At 43.9% G+C, this 23,579-nt stretch overlaps 1 protein-coding gene across 1 annotated transcript in view; it reads left to right on the forward strand.

Annotated features, from left to right (window-relative positions):
• OSBP (oxysterol binding protein) overlaps window positions 1-23,579 on the forward strand; it is a 1,428,945-nt gene that overhangs the window by 1,208,673 nt on the left and 196,693 nt on the right. The window contains exon 12 of the mRNA XM_069628826.1: window positions 13,792-13,958. Within this exon, the coding sequence (XP_069484927.1) occupies window positions 13,792-13,958 (167 nt within the window). The remainder of the gene's footprint in view (window positions 1-13,791; window positions 13,959-23,579) is intronic.

A 23,579-nucleotide genomic window follows, 5' to 3' on the forward strand; every position in this document is an offset into this window, starting at 1 on the left:
CAGGCACAGGTGGTTTTCAATTGTTCTATGTTGGATGGTGATGAAGGGGAAGAGGCTTACAGGGAGGGGGGAGGAAGACTGTGGAGGGGAGTAAAGGAGGTACAGGATAGGCAAAAGGATTGGGGGTTGCAGGTTGTTTTGCCTTGTAAGGCCTTCTCCCGCATTCACCTTCCTAACCAACTTGTCTCTACAATCTTCTACCACCTTCCACTACACACACACACACACACACACACACACCCCACTGAAGGCCACCAATGACCTATCTGTTAGCATATCAACACTAACTCGGCATTGACTATTCACTCCTTTTTAGATCTGTTGCATTTTCCTACATCAAGGGGTAACCAGACCCAATACACTGTAGTCTATCCAATCTTGGGCTCTTACTTCCAGATGATTTACTCACAAATTGCACCACCAAACCCATAGAAAGCAGATTGGCACTCAGGAACTGGGTACTTCTGACCTGCACCCAACAACACCACAAGTTTAATCTGCCTTTCCCAGTGTTCCACTAATAAGTCCCCCCTTTTTTCTTACAGAGCCAAGCACAGACCAGAGTGATCAAGTTGAAAAAAATAATGTTTATTAACTTAAATGTCAGGATGGTTGAACGCCCAACTTGCCCTACACTAAGGTCGGATTTCCCTACCACAATGAAACTAAGGAAAGTCTTAGTCGAAGTGTTCAACTTAAAGGTCAGTCTGTGTCCAAAACCTATGCTTGCCCTCACAACTACAACAAACCAGTGTGTAGGGATGTAACAGTCAAAAGAAACAGTGTTCAACAAAAAGTTTTGAGCTGCTCCCAGCTTGCAGCTTTCTTTCAGCTCCCTTTCCCAAGCATAAAACAGTTCCACAAATAGTCTCAAAGTTGTCACAATATAAAGCACAAAAGAAAGCCATGCAGTTTCAGAATTCCCTGTGCCAGGACTTGTGTTTCACTGTAGTTCAAGCCACACAACATAAAAGGGACGTGGCTATTTTATTTATCCTTCTTTTGGTCCATGCAGGTTCACCTCTTTTCTAAAGTGAACAGTAGAACAAGGTGGTCCAGAAGGCCACTAAGAACGACCAGCGCTAATGCCAATAGTTATGAATATAAAAGGCAGCGTTCAACATGAATTTGAGAGGGTACCTAGACCAAGTGCCCTCAGTAAGAAACAAGGTGAATATAATCAGTGAACTGCGCCAATTTACAAATAATACATCAAACAGTTGAGTTATATTTTTAATTCCATTCCACAGCCTGACACGTGTTTCGAGCAGAGCTCTTCTTCAAAGGCGTTGATGCTTGTCGAAGATGAATAATCAATAGTGCGGTTAATTCTAGGGAACAATTCCAGAACTTAATGTAAATTGCAATTGCAATAACAGCCTTCCGGCAACAACTGTATCCAAGGGAGAGTGCGCTCTTTTCTAAAGTGCTTTCCAGGATTTCATATAGTTAATGGAACTAACATTCAGGGATTTATGTAACTTGGAAAGTTCAGTAGTGTCCAAAATGTAGTATGCAGGGATTTTTAGTGATTGCACAGTTCCATTCACTGCTAAAAAAAAAAAAACATCCTGTGGTATTTTCTGCTTAATTATAACATTTGCATTCAATTTGGCGTTGTCTGAACATTGAGGTGGCATATGCTCTTGTTTTCATTCAGCCCACTATGGAATATTAGTGCCTTTCAGTGTAAGAGAAATTCCCAATACTCTGAGACTTTTGAAATGCTTTTACTTTATGAAACGTGACCACTCCGATGCAAAGTATTTATAGTTCTTTGAAGTTCAACAATGGAACAGGCCTAGGAGCGGAGAACTTCGAAAACATGCTTTGGTAACGAACACGCAACCATTCCGCTGCTAGGTACAATGTATTTCTGCCCAAATGGAAATGTTTGTTCATTCGTGCTTCACGCACCGGGTTTCTTATATTACAGGGACTCGCCAGTCTCTTAAGTTGCTGTCCTCGCAGCACAGAGCACACAATCTGCCGCGGCTACTGCTTGGGGGTCCAACCTCTGCCCCTTTGACACCCCTGGGCCTGCTCTCTGCAATGGGGAACAAGCACTTCACTTCAAAGGGAAAGGGGCAGCCTTTCCAGCTGGATCACTTATTTGGTGCCAGTCCATTCCACAGAGCTCTTGCTCCCACGGCTGGCTGTTGCAGGTCACCTTTCCTGGCAGTGCTAAGTGTCTTGGTGCGCTGTACACCTGGGACCTCTCCATAGCAGTTCCCTCCAGCGGCTTGCCTCTTCCTGCACAGGTCTTCTCCTACAGGACTCCCTGCTGCTGCTGCCTTCTATGTTGCTTTTTTTCCTCCTTTTATATCCTTGTAACCCTCAAACGGGTTGCAGGAGTGTTCTCTCAATCAGTTTTGCCTGACCATAATTAGGAGGACATGCCTGACCTTCACACCACCTTGCAGGCATCTTTCTCATGCCAGTACCAAAGTGGTGGAAGTGTATGGTGTTCATTACTCTGTTGCCTCTTCCTTATCTCTCTACCATCAAGTTTTCCATATGGGGAATTGAGGGGAGCTGTCTTTAAATGCACCATAAAGTTTGGGGGAGGGTTAGGTTGGTCGTCATTAGGAAAAGGGGATACCATGTCTCACATGAGGTCATCCCACCCCTCAAGGACCCTTCATCCAGGTGATCCTCCCTCGACTTTCCACCCCCAGGGTTAGGATCCAAAAGCAATGGCCTTTCCCTGGCCACCTGCACAGAGAATCCAAGGGGGGTCAGGAGAGAGAACACCCTCAGGTTTCGCAGTTTACATTTTCTAAGAATGGTCACTGTTAAAATGTATAGACGAGAACACAGTTAAACTAAAAAAAATGTGTTCATGATTCAAGATAGGACGATTTGAATTGACGTTTGAAGGGTAGAGCTGGCAAGTGAAATCTGTGTTGTGTAAGCCTAAAAGGGAAATTCTCAAATTGCACTTTACCTGTTTACTTAATCACTGTCTGGAACCTTAAGGGACCCCATCTTGGCAGGATATGAGCGTTACTCGTGCCCCTGCATGGGTTTCTTGTAGCATTAAAATTTGGGGGTTATGCCTGGCTATATAATTGGTGACCTTCTTGACCTTCATTTGATTGTTTAATCCCCGTACATTCCACGTCAGGAGTTTTACCTTAAACCCGCTACCGGGGCTCTGAGATGGAACATTTGCCATTGTCCCACTTGACGGGTTTACAGTAGTCATGCAATATGGTCGGTGCCAGCTTTAATGCAACCACAATTTCACTTTTCAACCAATAAGTTACTTCTTACAACTTCCCCCTTGAACCCAGCTCCATAGAGCAGCCCCCAACAACATGCCACCATAAGTCAATACTGGAGCTGAAAACACCAGTTCCCGTACCTCGTCCACCCACCCTCATCATCACCCCCAATTTTACGATGCGCCCCACAAAACGTATGGAATATTCCGCGGGTAGCCATGTTGCTCCACATGGCCGCCGAACAGGTCCAGCAGCTCCACCGACCAAGTTGCCTGGTACCGCTTAATCATTGACTTATCTTGACTCCAGCCCTAGAGAGGGTCGACTCCTGAATGTTCCTTAGTCAGCGGGTCTGGGTATATTGTTGAGTGCCGGTCTGCCCCCTCTGGGAGGAAGGGGTATGGAAGTCTCAATGTATTGCTTAGCTTCGGCCGGAGATTCAAAGAAATGAGCTCTTCCTGCATGTTGGATCCTCATTTTGGCCGGGAAGATCCAAGCATATGGGATCTGGCGTTCTCTTAGGAGTCTCTTAACTGGCTTGTAGGTTCTCCTGCCTGCCTGGACCCCAGAGGAGAAGTCCGGATATATGTGTATGCGACTTTCCTCATATTGGAGGGTGCCCGCCTCTCTCGCCTTTCGTAGGATTGTGTCTCTGTCCCTATAATTGAGGAGTTGCGCGATTATATTGCACGGTGGTGCGCCTGGTTTGGGTGCTGGAGCCAGTGTGCGGTGTGCACGTTCTACCAAAAAGTGTTCGGAGAATGTTTCCGGCCCGAACAGGGCTTTGAGCAGTGTCTCGAGTTGTTTCTCCATCTGGCTTTTGCCAAATGACTCCGCTACGCCCACCACACGGATGTTGTTTCTCCTTGAGCGTGACTCTTAAGTCCTCGCATTTATTCTGCAGTTTCACCATGTTTTCCTTGATTTGGGTGATGTCATGGCTATGATGTGCGATAGTGTCTTTATTAGTGCTTATTCTGTTTTCAGTTTGTTATACAAGCACTTTCTTTCTCCACTCTGGCCTTCAGAGAGTGTGTGCCCACGGAGCGCTAATGGCGCATATTTTGTGCGCCTGGGGATTAGAGCACACCGCTGGAGCGTAGGCCTGCAGCGGTCTGCCCAGCGCCGCCTCAGCAGAGTATTGGGGGCTTTAGGGGGGGCCTGGAACCCGGGAGACGCTCTTGTCAGACCCTCCAACGTGCTACGCGCACCTCCAGAGGTCGCCGGCCCAGCATTGTGGGCAGATGGAGTTGTCCGCGCCAGACGTTCCACCCGTAGAAGTATGTGTCCTTTATGCCCCCCACCACCCTCCGCCGTCCAACCTTACCTCCATACTTGACACCAATGCAGATCTCGTCGTCTCCGAGTCTTCGCACGGTCATGTGTCGCGGACCAGCCGCACGCCTCGCCCCGTGTTGCATGACAGAATCTGCAGGGGTTCTCTGGAATTCAGCGGTCGCGAGCCGCCGCAAACCGGGCCCGAGCTGGAGCGCGTGCGGGAACGTCCGGCTTCACCCTCCGTGCCACAGCCAGCCTCAGAGACAGCAGTGCCCCACCGGTGGGTGATGGGCCTTGGCTGCAGTACAGGCTCCTCCCATCAGGGGCCTCGCTCCCACTGCCGTACCAGCGGCCCACGCGTAGATCACACTGGAGCTCGCCATCGGATCTCTTTTGCAGCGCGTGTCGGCCAATCTGTATAACGCTGTATCTCCGGCGTTTCTAGCTTCTGGGTCCCAGGAGTTCACCTGGCCCACCACGGATAGCTGGGCTATATTTACAAAGCGTTTGGGCTCAGCAGGCAGTGCCGTGATGGTTGAAAAGGCGCAGGATTTCTCGGTGGAGCGGGAGCTCTGTAATCAGGCAACCATTTCTATCGTGCGCAACAGCGCCCCCCCCTTAATCACTATGTCAAACCCTTTAGAAAATAACAAAAATGTTTGCTTCAAGATGAGCCTTTAAATGGTTTGAAAATCACCCACTGAGGCAGCAGTTGAACTGGCAGGTCTGCACATTACACGTCATAGTAAATAAGTACACCTAAATGAATGCTTTTAGTGGGAGGACTCTGTCACTTCGAACTATGCTGAATACATTACAGCCCTACATGTACACATTAGGGAATACTGGTGACATGGGGAAGCAGTCCAATGGAACACAATGGGTCATGGCCACACGCTGTGGACAGTGGCCCATGGCTCCATTATGGTATAGTGGGAAGTGCACCAGGCTGCAGGATATGTCCAGTGGCTATTGCTGGTGTATTGGTGGGGCCTAGGGCATGGCTGAACCTCATGCCTTAGGCACTTCAGCCATAACTTTCTTCCTCAGCATGTGTTGCTCAAAGTGACGCACATCCATGTGCGATGCAAAATAGAAGTTAAAGGAACTTTATAGTTTAATATATTTTAAATTGGAGTTTTTATTAACTTACATATTTTGCTGGACCAAAATGAAACCTCTTCAGTTAAAAAACAGCTAAGCATGTTATGATTAGGTTGCCTTGCTGAGTTTCTACTGTACATTTGTTAACAGGGCTTGCAGTAAAACTGAAGCCCATGCCCCACGGATTGCGGCCACTGGTCATGGCAATATACCGTGGACTGCTGCCCCAGATTCCATCATGGGAGTATAGTGGACACTGGACCAGGCAGCAGGCAAAGTCGGGTGGATATTGTGGGTGGTTTGGTGGAGTTGGGTTCATGGCTGAGCCTCATGCCCGAGCCTTATGCCCTAAGCAATTCAACCATGATTTACATCCCAAACATTTGCTGCTCAAAGTGACACACATCAGTGTGCCCATCAAAAGATGTTTAAGGCGCAGTATAGGTTTTTCAAATATGTTAAAAGTGGAATTATTGAACAGGCATACAATTCTGGACGCTCAGGAAACATCTGTTATGAAAGCTGATGACATTGAGTGAACAAACTTGTTTAAAGGGACATTATGGTTCAGTTGCTCCAATAAAAACCTTGGCAATTCAGTGATAAAACCTGGTTAACGGCAAGTTATGGTTTCATCGCAAAATCTAAATTTCCAGCTATGCTAAGCTATTCAGCCATAGCTCCACTTCTGCTATGAAGTGCTCAGACTAACACCTAGTACATCAAAGATGACACCATGTTAGGGAGAATTCTCTATTTAGGCAGAATTTCCCAACCTAGTGGGTCCCCCAGCAGCTTTGCTGGATTTCTGGAGTTTGTCTTCTTTCTCCTGCCAAGAGCGAGTCTCTTTTCCTCACACTCTTGGACATGATTTGAGGGGTTCCTTTGACTGTTAATGTGTTTTATGAGCTATGGGGTCTTTTACTCCATAGGGTCTCGTGTTTTTACTATGTGTGTTACACAGCACCCTCAGTGCAGTGACACAGGGGTGTCATAGTGACACCCCACCATAGACTCCATACCCTTGGACTGACTACTGTCTCCCAGGGCATGTAAAGTCACCATTGGCTTTACTAGTCCCAAATTATGAACAGAAACCAGTACAAACCATCATATTGTGGACGTACTGGTCGGGGCAATTCGATTGCCCCGGGGTCTGTTATTCGAGGGGGCACGTCTCCGTCCCCCCTGATCGAGTTTTGGCTGGTGGCAGTGGATACTACTTTTTATATTCGACCGCATATATATCTCTATGGGATTTTCCCATTGTTCGAGGCTACCAACGTTAATTATTTAATTCCTATAGCCTCGAACATACCGTCGGGTTATTTATTTAATATTAATTCACCGGTTGGTATTTTTTGCCAGAACTCTATTCTAAAATAGCGTTTGTGTTCTCTTCTGTGACTCCAACCCAAGTCGAGCCCTTTGTTCCACTTTTTGGCAGGCTTCTCCACAGAAGCCTCCAAAAGTGGTGCCACTCTGTCTGTGTACCACAGGGGGTGTGGGAGGGGGTTTAGGCACCATGGACTGAGTTGCCTTGGCAACTCAAGTCGCACTCTTGTGTGATTGGCCCAAGTGGTGAGCTGGCCGACTCACCACTTAGCATGTTTGATTGACAGCTAAGCTGAATGAATGGGGGTTTCTTGCATAAAAGCAGGGCTTTTGGGACTGGAACTTCAGAAGTCGCCACAGGACCTGACAATCAGAAGAGGGAGAAGCTGAGCCGACCTGCAACGACGACACCACCGGTGGAGCCTGCTGAACTGTCTCTCCACTTCCCGACGACACAGGAGATCTGCTTGCCGGAGATTCACTTCCCCTTGAGCTGGTGGGGACAACCAGTTTGCTTTTCTTTTTGCCTACTAGGACGTCTAGTGGTCGAATTGCCCGTGCCAAGCACCCGGCAACCGGATAGCCACTTACCACTGAACCGCGAAAGAAAGGACCACTCCTTTGAATCGAGAAACTCTGCGGCTGGTTTCTTCCCTGGCAGCACAATGACCTCCTGCTTTCCTCCCCGACGAGATCTTCTCTTCTGCCGGACGAAGCACCGACTCGCGACCGCTGCCAGGAACAACTGCCCCCGCTGGAGTGTTCTCACCATTTCAATGTAGTGTGTCCGCCTGGCCTTCCTTTCTTTAGATTGCTACAAGGTGACAGTAAATCCTTAACCTTCTAGACCGGGCTGGCCTCTTGACCAACTAACTGGTCCCTTTCTTTTGGTCCAACTTCTTTCTGAACCTTTTCGAGACTTTTGTGCACTTTTCAACTGTGTGACCTTGGACACATTTCATTCTGATCCTCTTAAAGTGGATCCGGCTTTCTGGGCTCTAACCTCACGGTTTGATTCTGCCTTCCTCTCTTGCTGAAAGTGTTGGGATCTGTTTCAATTTATGATCTGCCTTTCTCTCCCTTTTAAACCAAATTATTAGAGTGCCTCTGCGTTAAGCGCTCACCGATGTCTGAAAATAAGCGGGGCTTTACTTAAGACTTGTCTAATATTCTTTTAAGGGAGTGTACATACTTTAGTGACTGTTTTTTTGAACTTGCTTGAGAATAGTGCCAGTGTGTTTCCTTGGATGTGTTTTTAAATAAATAATTATATATCTTTTACACCAAAGCTCTGGTCAGTGTTTGCTTGTTCTACTGTGTTTACCTGCCCTATTGTGTATGCTCTGTATACTGCCTAACTCTTCTTGAGAGAAGTCTGACTGCTCAGCCACAGCTACCAGGTAAATCTGGGTGGTGCAGACTGCTACCAATTGGGTTTGCTGCTAACTCCTGTAGTCCTAAACTTTTTGCAGTGGTCCCTAAGGGAACTGCACAGGTTTCTGCCTAACACACCACAAATGGCATCAATGACATCACATATAAATCATGTATGTTAATAGGAGATTTTAATTCTGAATGTCACTGAGATCTTAGGCATAAAGTAGTATGGGCCTCTAGATTTAAATATGGGAAGCAATGGCAACCTTTATCATGAATTTTAGTCTGAAGATGGCAAATGGTAAGATTAAGGGTGCTTGCACTTGGAAAGCGGGCAACCTGTACTTAGTTATGACGCCAGCCTATGGGACTTATGTACAGGTTTTAAAATACATGATACTGCCCTGAACGATCATAACATTTTGATGGCTGATATGAACCTGCAGACAGCTGTAAAAAGTCTATCCATCTATAAGAATCTATTATTGAATCAACAGAAGGCTAGAATTGCATGCAACTTTAGAGATGGGTAAAGGCTTAACAAGTGTTTGTCCAAATTCTATAACAGTACTGATTTCCCTGAAAAAATAGAAACTATTACAGTAGCACATTTCTACATGCTTTGCGTGGGGTGGAATATTTGACGGGGCATGACTAAGTTAACGCGCCATAAACAATCTTTTGACTCCCTAATCGAAGAAAAGAAAGTAATTGCGACTGGTAATTAAAAAGCGAGTGAGTCAGTGGAACAGAAAGTAGATAAAATCAAACCGTAAAAACAAAAAATATAAAATTGGCTCAGGGTTCATCATTTTGCTATAGCACAAAACGATGGTCCGTGTATGTTAAGAGCTGTAAGTGCTAAAAACTCTATACATTTCTGGTCTATTGTTAATGAATTGTCTCCTGCCCAGAACCTCTTGCAGAGTAACCTTGTAATGGAGAGTGCTTGGGAACACATTTGTTTGGATTGCTTTAAAAAAAAACAGACACCGCTTCTGCGTCCAAAATTAGCGACCAGCCTTGGAAGCTCAATTTAGATCTTGAGGAGATTGGAAAAGCCATACAAAAAGCATTGAACTGAAGAGCATGTCGGCCGAATGGCATAAGTAACGGTATATTAAAGAGTGATGTTGCCTTATGGGTAAATATACTACATATTCTTTTCCCTGGCATCTTGGTCACTAAAAGGGCTCACAGAACTTGGAAACTATAATAAAACTGATGTATAAGAAGGGTGAACGCTGTAGACCAGTCAATTACGGACCCGTTGCCTTATGTGATGCAGAGAGTCAGATCTTTGCTAATTTATTATTGCAAGAACTTGACGTATGGGCTTATTCTGTAGGCAGACTACAAACATTTCAAACAGGGTTCAGGAACGTCTTGGAGACCCTGTGTAATGGCCTTATTATGTGGAAACTTCAAGAAAAGGCCTGGACTAGTGGTGCATCAGCATTATTTGTGGCCTCTGTAGATTTTTCCCAGGCCTTTGACACTGATAATTGCTCATTGTTATGGTTCAAATTAAAGGCTGGCTCCCACAAACTCTATTGGCAATTTTAGTACATCTTCACATGGAAACGAGACTGCAAGTCTGATTGAATAATCAAGAGTGTTTGACTAAGGAATTCCCCCCTAATCTAGGTTTAAGACAGAGGTGCTTCTTGGCCTCCTGTCTTTTTAATTTATAGGTTTCTGATTTAGGAGAATGGATTTCTGCAGCTGCTTTTGCTAGTCTGTGTTTGCAATCCCTGGCAGTTGTGGTTGTAGCAGATCTTACGCAGAAGGGTCTGCAACACCTCATTGATGCTATTGTAACTTAGGCAGCAAAAACAATCTTGTAGTGAACTAAAGAGATTTGCTTTTGTAGAAATACCAGTAAGCCATTTGGCTACAAATGGATGATCGAAGGAAAAAGTTTGACCCCTGTGACTCATTTAAAATAGCTTGGGTTTGAGTTAACTGCAGCACCAAATAAGAGTGTTTTACTAAATTAAAAACAAAAGCTAATTCTTTGGCAAGCCAAATGAAAACCTTTAGTTCTGTTTTTTTCAAATGTTTTCCTTCCACTTGTTGAATTTTATAAGCTAAAAGCAGTTCCAAGTTTACTCTATAGCATGGACATATTCTACATGGCAAGGGCAATTGAGGATTTTACCTCAGTTTTCCAGTATTACCCCAAGATTTGAATTAGGGTTGGTGTCCCTTAAACGGGTGTACCAATGCAGGGTGATATTGTCCTACTGGAGAATATTGGTTCCTTCAACGGATGTGTTACTGGAGGACGTGAGTGAGGCCATGTCAGTTATGGGAAGATTTATGAAATGTGCTGATTCTATCTTGGCAAGTGTGGCAATTGATATGGACACTTTATTAAATAACTCTAAGTTGGCTAAGAAGCAACTCTTTCAAGCAGACTTGATTGCCACTATTGTTGAAATGGGATTGTATGCTTCATATACTAACCTGTCAAAGCCCGAGCCCACAAAGGAGACAGAATTTTCTTCGGTTTCGGCTAAGCCCATTTCCGACTAACCAGTTATTGTCCAAATGTTGAACAGCTCAGGAATGTTCTGGTCTTTATGGTTTGTGATTCAGCAAATGAAATTCAAAGTTTAAAACAACTTGTAATATGATGTTCTGCATTTACACAAATGAGAACCCTAATACTGGGGAATTTTATGCACAATGCTTGCTGGTCATGTATGAATCAATTATGGGAATGTTTAATTACTTTACAATAGACCTCAATGACTCTTTAAGATTTTTTTTAAAGTATGGATATTACATAAATTGGCTAAAGATTCAGGAATATGGATTCTTACTAAGTGTATATTAAAGAATTGTTTCTTAAATAAAGGTTTTTCATTTTTTATAGGAAAACATCTGATCTATGTTTAGGAAAACTAATTGAGATTTTGTGTTTTTGTTCTTTGTAGAATGTATTTAAAAATTGTAAAATTATTTTCTCATCTATTTAAATGCAGAATTATGTATTTTTTGTTGTTTTGTTTGCAGTATTTGTATACTTATTTTATGTATCCATGACACAATTAAAAAAATATTTATCTTTGATGTTCTGGGTGTTAGTCTGAGCAGTGCATAGCTTACCATATTTGCCAAATTTCTTTGGTATTTAGAGTTTGCGCTATAACCATAAAGTCCATGTAAAAAAGTGTTTCTGGTGAGATATAAGTATTCAGTGAAAAACTTTAGTTAAGAGAGAGTTAAGGTGATGAGATTTAATGCAACAAAACCCTTGTAATTCAGCGAATGTGTGAAGTGATGACTATCTTCACTCTGCATCTCCACGTAAATGTCCCATGATGTAATCTTGTATATCATTTTGAATCCTTTCTCTTACTATGTATGTGCTCCTGGGCTTTGCAACGGGGGATGCCGAGTTCAGATTATCATCACTTCACACATCCTCTAAATTTCAAGGGTTGTCATACTATAGTTTCATCTAGGCCAACTATCCATGGCCTTCGGCAGTGACCACTATAAATATTGCACCAATACGTTTCTTCGGAGGTTGGGGGGGGCACTGGCCATGGCCACTGTACATTTTACACTTCCTGCTGCAATTTCATAGAAACAGTTCACGATTAAGCTGATTCCTGCAATAATATAGCAGTGTGCTGATTCCCAAAATAAAGGAAATACACTCACAAATAAGTCTCTCCCCCCCCCCTCTTCACAGGCACTCGCGATGTATCCCCCTCCCAGTTTCTTACACTCACTGCCCCCCACTCGCCTAAATAGTTTTTCCATTCTCACCCTTTCACATTACCCCTTATAACTTTACAGTTTGTGGGACGCAGTTTCTTTTCTGAACGCCTCTTGCAGCATTGCCGCAGTAATCTCGCAGGATTTCCCTGGTATTCCCCTGATGAGCCGACAATGTTCTACCTGTAATTGCTCCCCAGCACACCCTCAACTCCCCAACTTCACACACTGTCTCACTGCCATCTTTTTCCCCCTCCCTACCTGTAGCATGGTGTGATTGAATCTTTTTTCCTTCTCTAAATAACATTTTGAGCACTTTCATGTTTGGGTTCTCCTTGCATTGGTGCAAGAATTGGTAGATTTTTATTCAGAAAAGCTTCTCTACTGCATAGCACCATGGATGAAAGTTTTTTTAGCGCATGGGCCAACCTTTCTTCGTCGACTATTTTAAAACTACTGGATGGATTTACACCAAACCAGCAAAAGAAATATCTGCTATGCTTTGAGTCCAAGTTGGTTCTTATTTGGTACAAATCCGTCCAGCATTTTTGTGTGATGGGTGTTCAATCAGTGCACTTCTTCTCTGTGGGGAAAATGAATAGGAGAAGGTCAAAAACAGTGTTTCGTTAATAACATTTTCATCTTAACAATTGTTTCCCAAAATTTCCATAGGTGTGGCCCCGTGACAAATGTCATCCAAATCCATCCGGCGAGTCAAGTTATTAGCAATATAATTTTGGGGAAAGTCTATGTACTGAGTCTTCACCATAACTGGTTTGCTGCGACCCTAAATCTAGTTCCAGAGTATGCAAAACTCAATTTCTTTCTCATGTGTTTCATCTCCGTAACTTTATAAAATGTACAATATTAGTGCTACTTTTAATTGCAAAAGAGTTAATTGCTAAAATCATATGTTACTATTCTTCAAATGGTTATTTCATTGAACAAGGATTGATCTAAGAACAAGGTAGAGGTTGAAAAACGATATTGATATTCAATTGAACACCTCCCCAACCCCACATATGCAATTACATGTTTGCATTATTTTTCTAAATTTTTTAGAATAGTTTGAAATGGAGCATTAATCATGATCCTGACCCTACACTTAACCTTTGCCGTAACTGACTCTAAACGTGTCCTAAATTCTTTCGTTTATAGTAATAGACCCCTGCCATACCTCTGGCCATAACCCTTAGTGAGACCTAACCTTTTCCATCACCTAAACATATGTCTGTCGCAGTCACTAACTTTTGCTTTAATCCTAGCTTTATCCTAGCATTAACTCTCTTAACTTTAACATTAGCGCATATTCTGGCCATAAAATAACCCCAATTATAACCTTAATCCTACTCGTCACCATATCCCTGCTTTATTGCTCTACTTTTTGTTGTATTTTTGTTGTTCTGGTTTCCCTGCCAATTTGCAATGAAGTGTTTGCATTGAAATACATTTTTTGTAAAAAAGTTATTTAAGACACTCTATCTTCTTACATATTTTCAACCTAACATTTTTAGGAGGCACGGAAACTAGCATCTGGTTGTCCTGGGAGCGGGCCTTGGGATATAATTCATCAGTACAGATCAAAGTCATTGTTGGTCCTTCACTTAGCTATTTTACAAAATGTCAGTAGTGTTGTTAGCGTGTTGTTTCCTAAACTGTCCCTCTGTTTTGGATTATCAGTTGACTTTTCTTGTTGTTCAACAAAGAGGTCTTTTCACTCAGTTTATGTGTTTTGCAGGTAACTGGGGAGGTGATGGACCCCTCTGGGAAAGTGCATTTTGTGCTTTCAGGAACCTGGGATGAAAAGATGGATGGATTCAGAGTACTGGCGAGCAGTAATGCAGAGCATGGCACAGAAAGGGCAGAAGAGAGCAGGTTCATGCTATGGAAAAGGAATCCACTACCGTGAGTATCTACTAGTTTGTCTCATGCAGTTCAGCACCATAATCAATCAACTGTAAATCTAAAAATATATATCCCCTTTCCCCCATACTTGTGGGACATTCCGTCCATCGGGACGGTAACGGTGCACTTTTAAGCATCAAAAATTGACCACAGCCCCGCGTTCCCGAGCTCCGCCCAGCGCATCGCCTTCCAGTCCTTTTCTCCACACAGTCGAGGTCAGACGCACTTGCATCCCAGGGAATATTTTCTTTTTGTTCCCTTGTCTTTTATTTTCCTGCTCCGGTTCCACGGTCATCTTTCTTCCCTCTATGCCGGAGCCTTGAGTGCTTAGGCCCGGAACACTGTTGCTTCTACTGCGATTCTCCGTCCGGGCACTCCAGCGTTGGCTTGTCAGGTGGGAAGAGGTGTTATTAGATTCCTCCACCACATTTACGCCAGTTCATTGACGAAAAAAGGAAACAGTCGGTAAGTTTGTTACTTTTTAGGGCACCCCAGCCAAGGGACTCCTTCCCTGGGTCTTCTGGGTCTTCTGGGTCTGGAGGGGCTTAAGTGGCTCTGTTACCAGGGATCTCCCTGAGGTGTCCCGAAAGGGATCTAACCTGCTCTCCCAAGTTTCCTCTGAGGTCCCCTGCAAAGGGGCTGCCAAGACCGGAGCTTCATCCGAGGTTCCCCTTTTGGGGGCTATAGTTAGGCCCAGTACTTCTGGGGCTGTTGTCACCGGGGTCAGGCCCGATGTTTGCACATATGGAACTAAGTGTACCAAGTCTCTGCCTGAGGTTCCTGTCAAAGTAACTAAACGTACCGGGCTTACCCCTGAGGTTCCCTGTCTTGGGGCTATATCCAATACCAAGATTGAGGGGCCCCCTTTGAGGGCTCTGGCTTCAAGGGTGACTCTAAGCCTTCCCACACTCAGACCTGTGTTTCAACCGGTCCTGCTGAGGGGGCAAAGAAGCGGGTTAAACACATTAAGTGTTCGAGTACCGGCTCTGCTGTGGTTCCCTCACTTGGGGCTAATTCATCAGCCGTCCCTAAGGGGTCACAGAAACACTCTAGATCTGCTAGCACCGGCTCTCCCGAGGTTCCTAGTCACAAGGCTAAAATGGAACATAATTCCCCTGTGGTGACCACGGCCTCACTGACACCTGGGATGCAGTTCACCTCAGGAGTTCACAAAATGGCAGTCCAACCCTTGTGGTCCACAGCAGTCATTTTGTCTACCTCTCTCACACCAAAGTTCTCTACGGCCGGTACTGAGGGGCCTGTTTTTGGGGCAGAGCAGCAGTTTCCACTTTTTGTGGACAACAAGAACCTGTTCCACCCTCCAATAGATTGCCGTGCTCAGACTCGGCTGCCGCACAGTCTCACTCCCTCCTATGTCCGCTACTTTGGTTTACGTGGATCCTGTTGGTGGAGGACCATCCTAGCAACCATACTCTTTGAGATCCTGGCGGTATGCCCCTTCCGCGTGGCCTCTACCCACTCCAGTGCCTAGACCTTCTTCTGAGTATGCATTTTTGGCAAGTTTCAGACGCTTATGCATTCTGATCCCGTAAGGTGTACTTTAAGGATTTATTTAGGGAAATGTATCCTAAGCCACCTGAACCGGCCCCTGCTCTAGCAATCATCTACAGTTCCCGGTAGGGCCTCCTCTTCCACTGCCTCCTGTGGAAAAGACTCCTGTTGCGCAATCAACTCTGCCCTTGGGGCCTGAGGCGCCACGTGCGGCAGATCAGTCTTCTGCTCCCACCTCACTAGATGAGGATCAAGCGGACCAGGACAGCGACGACATGGCCCGCTCTATTAGAACCTTTTACGACTGGGTTGTGGATATTATGGCGTTGCTAGACATCCCAATACCCGAGCCTCCGGCTCCACAAGAAGGGGTACTTTCTGGAGCCTTTACACTGTTGACACAGGAGCGCACTGGCCTGTTGCTTCAAAAGGATGTCCTGGACAAAGCCTGCAAGGTTGGGAAAAACCTCATTCCGGGCAACTCCTAAACAAGAAAATTGATGCTCGCTACAAGCTATACGCGTCCGAGGACATATCTTTGTATGTCCACTCCCCTCATCGATGTTGGTGGCAGCAGCTATGCTCCATTCAAAGGCAGCCTCTACATCCTCCACTGCAGCGTCTCAGATCCTTTCCAAAGAGTATAAACTTTCTTGACGCCATTAGGAAAAATGTATTTTTTTCTCCAATTCGACTCTTCAGCTGCATCAGGCTAATACCAAGCTTATCCTGACGGCTACTAACGTCAAGCAGTGGAAGGAGCTCGCCAAGTTTCAGGAATGTGTATTCCTCCTTCTAGGCTCGTAGACTTTAAGGGTGGCTTATCCGATACCAGAGTTCTGGCGCAGGATCTACTCGAGGCTGCGGCCCATCATGCAGACACTTCTGCTCAAGACCTTGTGGTCGGAGTAGACCTCTCCCACTAAGCGTGGCTGCATGCTACAAAGTTTTCAAAGGATGTTCACGACAAGGTGCTTGGTCTCCCCTTCGAGGGTAAAGAACTGTTCCATTCCTCCACGGATGAGGAACTCGGAAAAACCAAGGCAAGCACTCAAACTGCCAATTCATTGTCACCTCATTTTTTTTATTTTTTATGGTTTACAAAGAAACCTTTACAAAGTAGCACATCCATTTGGACATATATATATATATTCACTTTATATAAAACTCAGCATTATAGATTTCAAAGATCAATATCACATTTTACAACATATCCAAGCACAGTAATCTCGCATTTAAACAACAAAAAAATTATAAAATAAAAGGACGGGGGAAATAAAAGGAAGAGAAAAAGATTTTAAGACTATAATCTTATTAAAACATAGCATCAGTAACATACAGTTCGTTCAGAGTAGCGTACAGTACAATGAAGCTAATGAACCAATATTGTGCAATAATCAAATTATTACAGCAGGGCATCTATTAAGAAATCAAGAAATCATTTAGAGACTTTACTTGTTATTGTGGCGGTATACTTAAGTTTTAGAGGTAGTTAAAAGTCCTCATAGTTTTCCCCCCATCACCAGTGGTAATCAGGACAGAGAGAGCTTCATTAAGAGACGAAGGCCTATTTAATTTAAGGAAGGATTCTACCGCCAAACCTTCTGATATATTCTGAATACTAATACATCTGCTCCAGATATATTTGACATCCCGCCCCCCCTCTTGTCCCCCACTCCTTCTCCAGATGAGTCAGTTTCTTTGGCTGCAGTGCTGGGCAATGTATCAAATGCTCCATTGATTCTGTTTCTCCTGTTTTCTCACAATAACAGCACCATGGGTTCACCACATCTGCCATCTTCCTTCTATAGTGAATTTCTCTCTTCGGCAGGATATTCCACCGTAATCTAAGCAGTTAAAACTTGATAATGTTGGTTCGGAAATTGATTAATCAAAAAGGAGGCAGCCCTGCGTTGTTTATGGTCCCACTGTAGAAGACTGAGAGACAGAGAAGTATGAAGTTTCTCTGTTATCCAAACCCTTTCATATAATGATTTAACTTTATCAGGATTCGATATCAAAGTAAATCTGTCTGTATCCAGATCTAATAACAATTTATCGCAGATGTCCCTGATTATAATCAGATATTTGCTGGGGGGGGGTATCCCATTCCATCAGTGGAGAAAAGTCTGCTCAGTTCTTCGTATACTGTATTTTTCAAAGGTGCAATGATGTTTCTAAACAGTGTCATTAATTCACCATTCGACCCGAAGCTGCAGCAAAGCCAAACCAAGTTCGAACCTGATTGCAGCCATGGGGATATTTTGAGGTACCCCCATGGTCTTCCTCCCCAACCTGCGCCTCAGGATTTCCCAAAATGTTCACAATTGATTGTAATGGAGCTCCATTCCATATATAATTTTGGAGAACTATCCTTCCCTCATAGAAAGTAATTGCAGTTTTGATCAATGTAGGGCAGAATTCTCAGACATGTACTAATTCCTCTTTACCTTAGAGACCCCCAGCAACTTTGCTGGACTTTGAGGACTTCAATTTTTACCTGGGGAGCGTGAGACCCTTTTTCCCACTCTGATGGGAAGTCTTTCAGGATTTCCCCAGGGTTTAAATACCTTCTCTTGGATAAACTACTGTTTCCCAGAGCAGTAAAGAGGAATTGACTTTACTTACATTTGTAACTTTCTAGATCCAGCACACCCAGTCTTACAATAGGATACTGGAGGGTTTACTTAGTATCCCGTTTGTCTAGCTTCTCATGTAACATTTTTATGTTACCCTTTCCTCTATGAATGGCTGGTGGCAGTGGTTTACTTTTAACTACCGTGGTGTGCTTTTACCGCAGGCTTCGTTCGCAGCTGCAGTAAAGCACCCAAGGGTGCCATTTTTGTCAAAATGGACCCGGTCTTCTTTTTTTGACATTTCTTTGTGGAAAGGTCCTTCTTGAGATTTACTCTGCGCTCCAAACCAGGTTTGGTCCCTTTTTTTGTTTTGTCTTTGGTGGGATTCACGAGTGAAGCCCGCCTCTGGCTCCAGGGTGTCTACGGGACAGGAAGCGAGGGAGGTGCCCGAAACTCCCTGTGCTTAGTCTCCTAGGAGACAGGAATGCACTCTTAGGTGATTGGCTGGCTGGCTGTCCAGCTAGGACAACCACCCTGCTGGTTGACTGACAGCTAGGTTGGAATGAATGGGAGAAACCTGAATAAAAGGCAAGGCTTTTTGGCTTGAAAGGCAGAGTCGACCACTGGACGAAGGATTCCGAAGAAGAACTTGGAAGAGACGCCTGCTGCAACTCCTGGACCATTGGTTTGCCCGGTGAATCCCTGCTGCTGTTCTGAACTCCGAATTCGTATCGACGGAGAAGCCTTGCAAGGACAACTTCTCCCCTTGAGTTGGTGGGACCAATCAACTCCAAAGTAAGCCCCCTGGACATCCTCTGGAAGCTGGCTGAATTTCCACTGCAGTCGCTGCTAGAACCGAATAGCCAGGGAGAGGAACACCAGATCGTGTGCGTTGCTTTTAAGCCAGGCCAAGAGCTTCAGGAAGATCCTCCGGACTGCCAGGAAGCAGGACTGACTGAGCCTGAGCCACCTCAACAGAGGGCTGGATCCAAGATCCAAGGAAAGCCCATCTCGACAGCCAGGAACTGCGTTGTTGCTATTTGCATTAGACACGAGGAGCTTAAACACTGAAGTGCCACTTGTTTGAAGATTGTCGGTTGCGGTCGGTGACTGTCCCATTGCAGTGCAGGAGTCCCAAGAGGTCCTCCCTCTTGTCCCCACGACTGAGGCACAGGAACACCAGGATCTGCAGAGCTGCACAGGAACAGAAGCCAGCTGCTGCACTTTTCTTCAAACCTAACGGTACTGTACAGTCTGAGAACTTACCTCTTGTTGTGCCACCTTGCTTGATCTCAGTAGAGACTTGTCTTGTAGAGTTGCTTGCATCTTCTTCTTCTACTCACAGGCCTAACAGCTTGTGACCCTACATTTGATTCTACTTTTGCTGCAAAGATTTCTAAAACATTGTGAAAGACTTTTACTTACCTGCAAGAAGTGCTTCAGTTCACCCTGACTTTTGCTAACTTAACATTGGCTGGCCGTGCTCCCTGAATGACTCTTCTCTCCCTTGCTTATGTGTTTTGCCTTCCTTCCACGAAAGGGTTAACTGACCTTGCATTGTTTTTTTTTTTTTTTAACTTACCTGGTGAAGAATAATTGTGTGAATACTTGCCTTATTCTGAAACATATTTTCTTTGGCACTCCTCTTGTATATTCTAAATGCAACAGTGATATATTAATGTCCACAACACCCCAGCTATTGAAGTCACCTGAGGGTGTAGGTAGTGTCTGTGGGTCATCCAAAATTGGTATTTGCTGATTTAGAAAACTGAGTGTGTATTTTTAAGTGGATTTGTGTATTGCTTTATATTGCTCCCTTCTAAAGAAGGCTTATTCAAACTGACTATTAATAAATTAATCATTTTTTAATCAAGAAACCTTGTGTGCAAGAGTTTATTTGAATACTTGTCACTGTGAAATCTCACATTGACCCCTCTTGAGATAAGCCTGGTTCCTCGACCACACTTCCAACCTGTGTGTTAAAGACTTATACCAAAGGTTGGGTTCCTGTTGCCTGGAGGTCTGGGTTGTTGTAGTGCACCCAAAGGGTACTGCATACAATCTTAGCTAACCGCTCGGCTTTTTGTTCAAGAAAAACACGTAGTCCGCCAATGGATGGTTGCACCATTAATGGCAAGCCCAAGTACATCACCTTTGTGGCAATTTCTATGGGTACTCCACCCATATTCCATCCCATTTTATTCTTTCTTTTACCTTTTGAGAATATCAGAACGCGTGTCTTTGTAGAGTTTACAATAAGTCCAATCCTGCCTGCATATTCCGCGAATGTATTTATCAATCTCTGCAGCCCTAACCTGGTCCCGTCCAAAAGAAGAAAATCATCAGCGGAAGCCAACCAGGAGATGCGTAGATTTCCTAGTTTAGGCGTCATCAAGCCTACCTCCTGCAAAAACTCTCCAGCATCTGATACATACAGATTAAAAAGACAGGGGGCTAAGGAACATGGGTGCTAATACGCCTTGAGAGATTGCCCTCAAGATTTAGGCAGACACAAATACCAGCATTTTTATAAAGGGTCATAATAAGATTCAGCAGGCTACCTGGCATACACCACTTGGTCAATTTGGCCCAGAGTCGGCTTGGGATCACCCGGTCAAATGCTGTTGTCAAATCAATTGACGCAACATATATCTCTGCTCCCGGGGCATCCCAGGCAGATTCCTGCACTGCCCTCATCACCAGCGCATTCAAATTCATTGAGTGTCCCACTCTAAAACCTGTCTGTTTATTAAGGCAGTGAGACTAACCATCCATTCATTAACGTGTGCTGATAGGATAGACGTGAACATCTTACAGTCCGCGTCTGTTAAGGATATTGGACTGTAGTTTCTGGCTTGATCTCGTTACCCTTGTTTTAAAATGGGTGCTACATAGGATGTTTGCCAGCTGCTAGGTATGACTCCATCTCTTTCTTTACTTTTATATAGGGCCGTAAGGATCTTCGCCCAGGCGTCCGGATTCCCTTTAAAGGTATTATTGGTTAACCCGTTCATGCCGGCTGCCCTTGAATGTTTTTGCATTTTTAATGAGCTTTAATATCTCCTCATAGTCGACATTCAACTCTCAACCTGCCATATCTTTAACATTCATAGCTTTCAATTTCTCAGCTTCTACTAGGATTGGGTCCCTATATAGATCTGAGAAGAAGCTAAACCATTGGGCTTCCGAGACCGCATTCAACTGGTTGACTATAGCTGGGAAATACTGATAATTTATTTGTTCCCAAAAAGCCCTAAGGTCTCATTTCACCAAGGTACGCAAAATCAGTTCCATGTCCTTTTGCATTATATCCGCCCTTCTGGATATACAAAAATTCTTAAATCTTTGTTTTGCCTTTTTCATCCTAACCTTTTTCTCCATTTGATCATATCCTGAGGAGCGTATTGGTCTTATTATCTGGTTCAAGTGGGTCTTCTCTTTTGCCAGACTTTTATCAAAAATATGTTGGTGTTTGTTTGATGAAAAGCCAAACCTCAGGTAGGGCGAGGCTCTATTTAGAAGATCCCCCAAAAAGTTGTTAAATTCAGTTGCGGTAAAGACTTGTAATTTCCAGTCCATAGTAGTTTCATTTATTTTATTAATTTCCCCATTAAGGCCCTCTATTTCTTACGGACCATCTTATCCCTTTTCCTTGTCCAATGGTTCTCAAATTAGTCAGCTCTCCCCTGATGTACTTATTAATAATTAACTGAAATTCAACTGTAAGAGTACTGTGATCATTCAAATGGTTAGATACTACCTTAACCCCTGTATTAAGCTTAAATAGCCAAACATCTGCATAGATGTAGTCTATTGTCGATGAGCTTGCACCTCGTTGCCAGGTTGGTTTAGAGGGTACTACCGCATCGAGTTCTCCATTTAAGCAGTTGAGTCCTATGTTTCAAGGAAAATATTCAACTCTGTCATTCCAATTTGCCAATACCCATTAATTAAAAGAACTTCCGATACACCGTCTAGGGAACAAGCCCTTACTGCAATAATTCCCAAAGGTAGGTTTGGAATCCCTTTCACCCGAAGGCCGAGGGTGCCCCTAATCGCAATCATTAGGCCCGCCGATGGTCTACCACCCTTATTCAATTTTGCTAATTGAGAGTAAACCTCATAACCACCCAAAGAAAGATTGGCTGAATGCCATGTTTCTTGGACGAAAATAACACTATTTATTTTCAGCATCTCAATAACAGCAGGGTTTGTGAGCAAGCAATCCTGTGCTCGATTTTTCTTAGGTGTTTGGTCTTTGGTTAAATCTATAATAGAGCATCCATGTTTAATTACCTGCTCCAATTGTGAATTCCCCATATTCACTTTCTGACCCTCCACCGGAGGGTCCACATCTAGCACCTCTATAGAGGTTTTCTCTTCTAATATTTCAGAGGCCTCCCCATGTGTCTTATCCACCCTTAAAGCCGCCTCGGTCAATATTTCTAATTTAGAATCCTGAATTGTTCCTGGGCCCATGGGCTTATCTTGTAAATGCAGTCCAAACAATGTATCACTACCCTCTAGCTTATTATGTCTTTCCACCAATAATTCTGAGTGAGATCTGACTTCTGCCCATATGTTCTCATATACATTAACAAGAGTTAAAAACCATATTTAAGGACGAGACGGTAAGTTGTGTCAATTTAATCCTCTCTTAAATCTTTCTTAAATCTTTGTTTTGCCTTTTTCATCCTAACCTTTTTCTCTATTTGATCATATCCTGAGGAGCGTATTGGTCTTATTATCTGGTTCAAGTGGGTCTTCTCTTTTGCCAGACTTTTATCAAAAATATGTTGGTGTTTGTTTGATGAAAAGCCAAACCTCAGGTAGGGCGAGGCTCTATTTAGAAGATCCCCCAAAAAGTTGTTAAATTCAGTTGCGGTAAAGACTTGTAATTTCCAGTCCATAGTAGTTTCATTTATTTTATTAATTTCCCCATTAAGGCCCTCTATTTCTTACGGACCATCTTATCCCTTTTCCTTGTCCAATGGTTCTCAAATTAGTCAGCTCTCCCCTGATGTACTTATTAATAATGAACTGAAATTTAACTGTAAGAGTACTGTGATCATTCAAATGGTTAGGTACTACCTTATCCCCTGTATTAAGCTTAAATAGCCAAACATCTGCATAGATGTAGTCTATTGTCGATGAGCTTGCACCTCGTTGCCAGGTTGGTTTAGAGGGTACTACCGCATCGAGTTCTCCATTTAAGCAGTTGAGTCCTATGTTTCAAGGAAAATATTCAACTCTGTCATTCCAATTTGCCAATACCCATTAATTAAAAGAACTTCCGATACACCGTCTAGGGAACAAGCCCTTACTGCAAGAATTCCCAAAGGTAGGTTTGGAATCCCTTTCACCCGAAGGCCGAGGGTGCCCCTAGTCGCAATCATTAGGCCCGCCGATGGTCTACCACCCTTATTCAATTTTGCTAATTGAGAGTAAACCTCATAACCACCCAAAGAAAGATTGGCTGAATGCCATGTTTCTTGGAGGAAAATAACACTATTTATTTTCAGCATCTCAATAA

The sequence above is a fragment of the Ambystoma mexicanum genome, chromosome 12 (assembly GCF_040938575.1).
Source record: "Ambystoma mexicanum isolate Mex_15411 chromosome 12, UKY_AmexF1_1, whole genome shotgun sequence".
NCBI lineage: Eukaryota > Metazoa > Chordata > Amphibia > Caudata > Ambystomatidae > Ambystoma > Ambystoma mexicanum.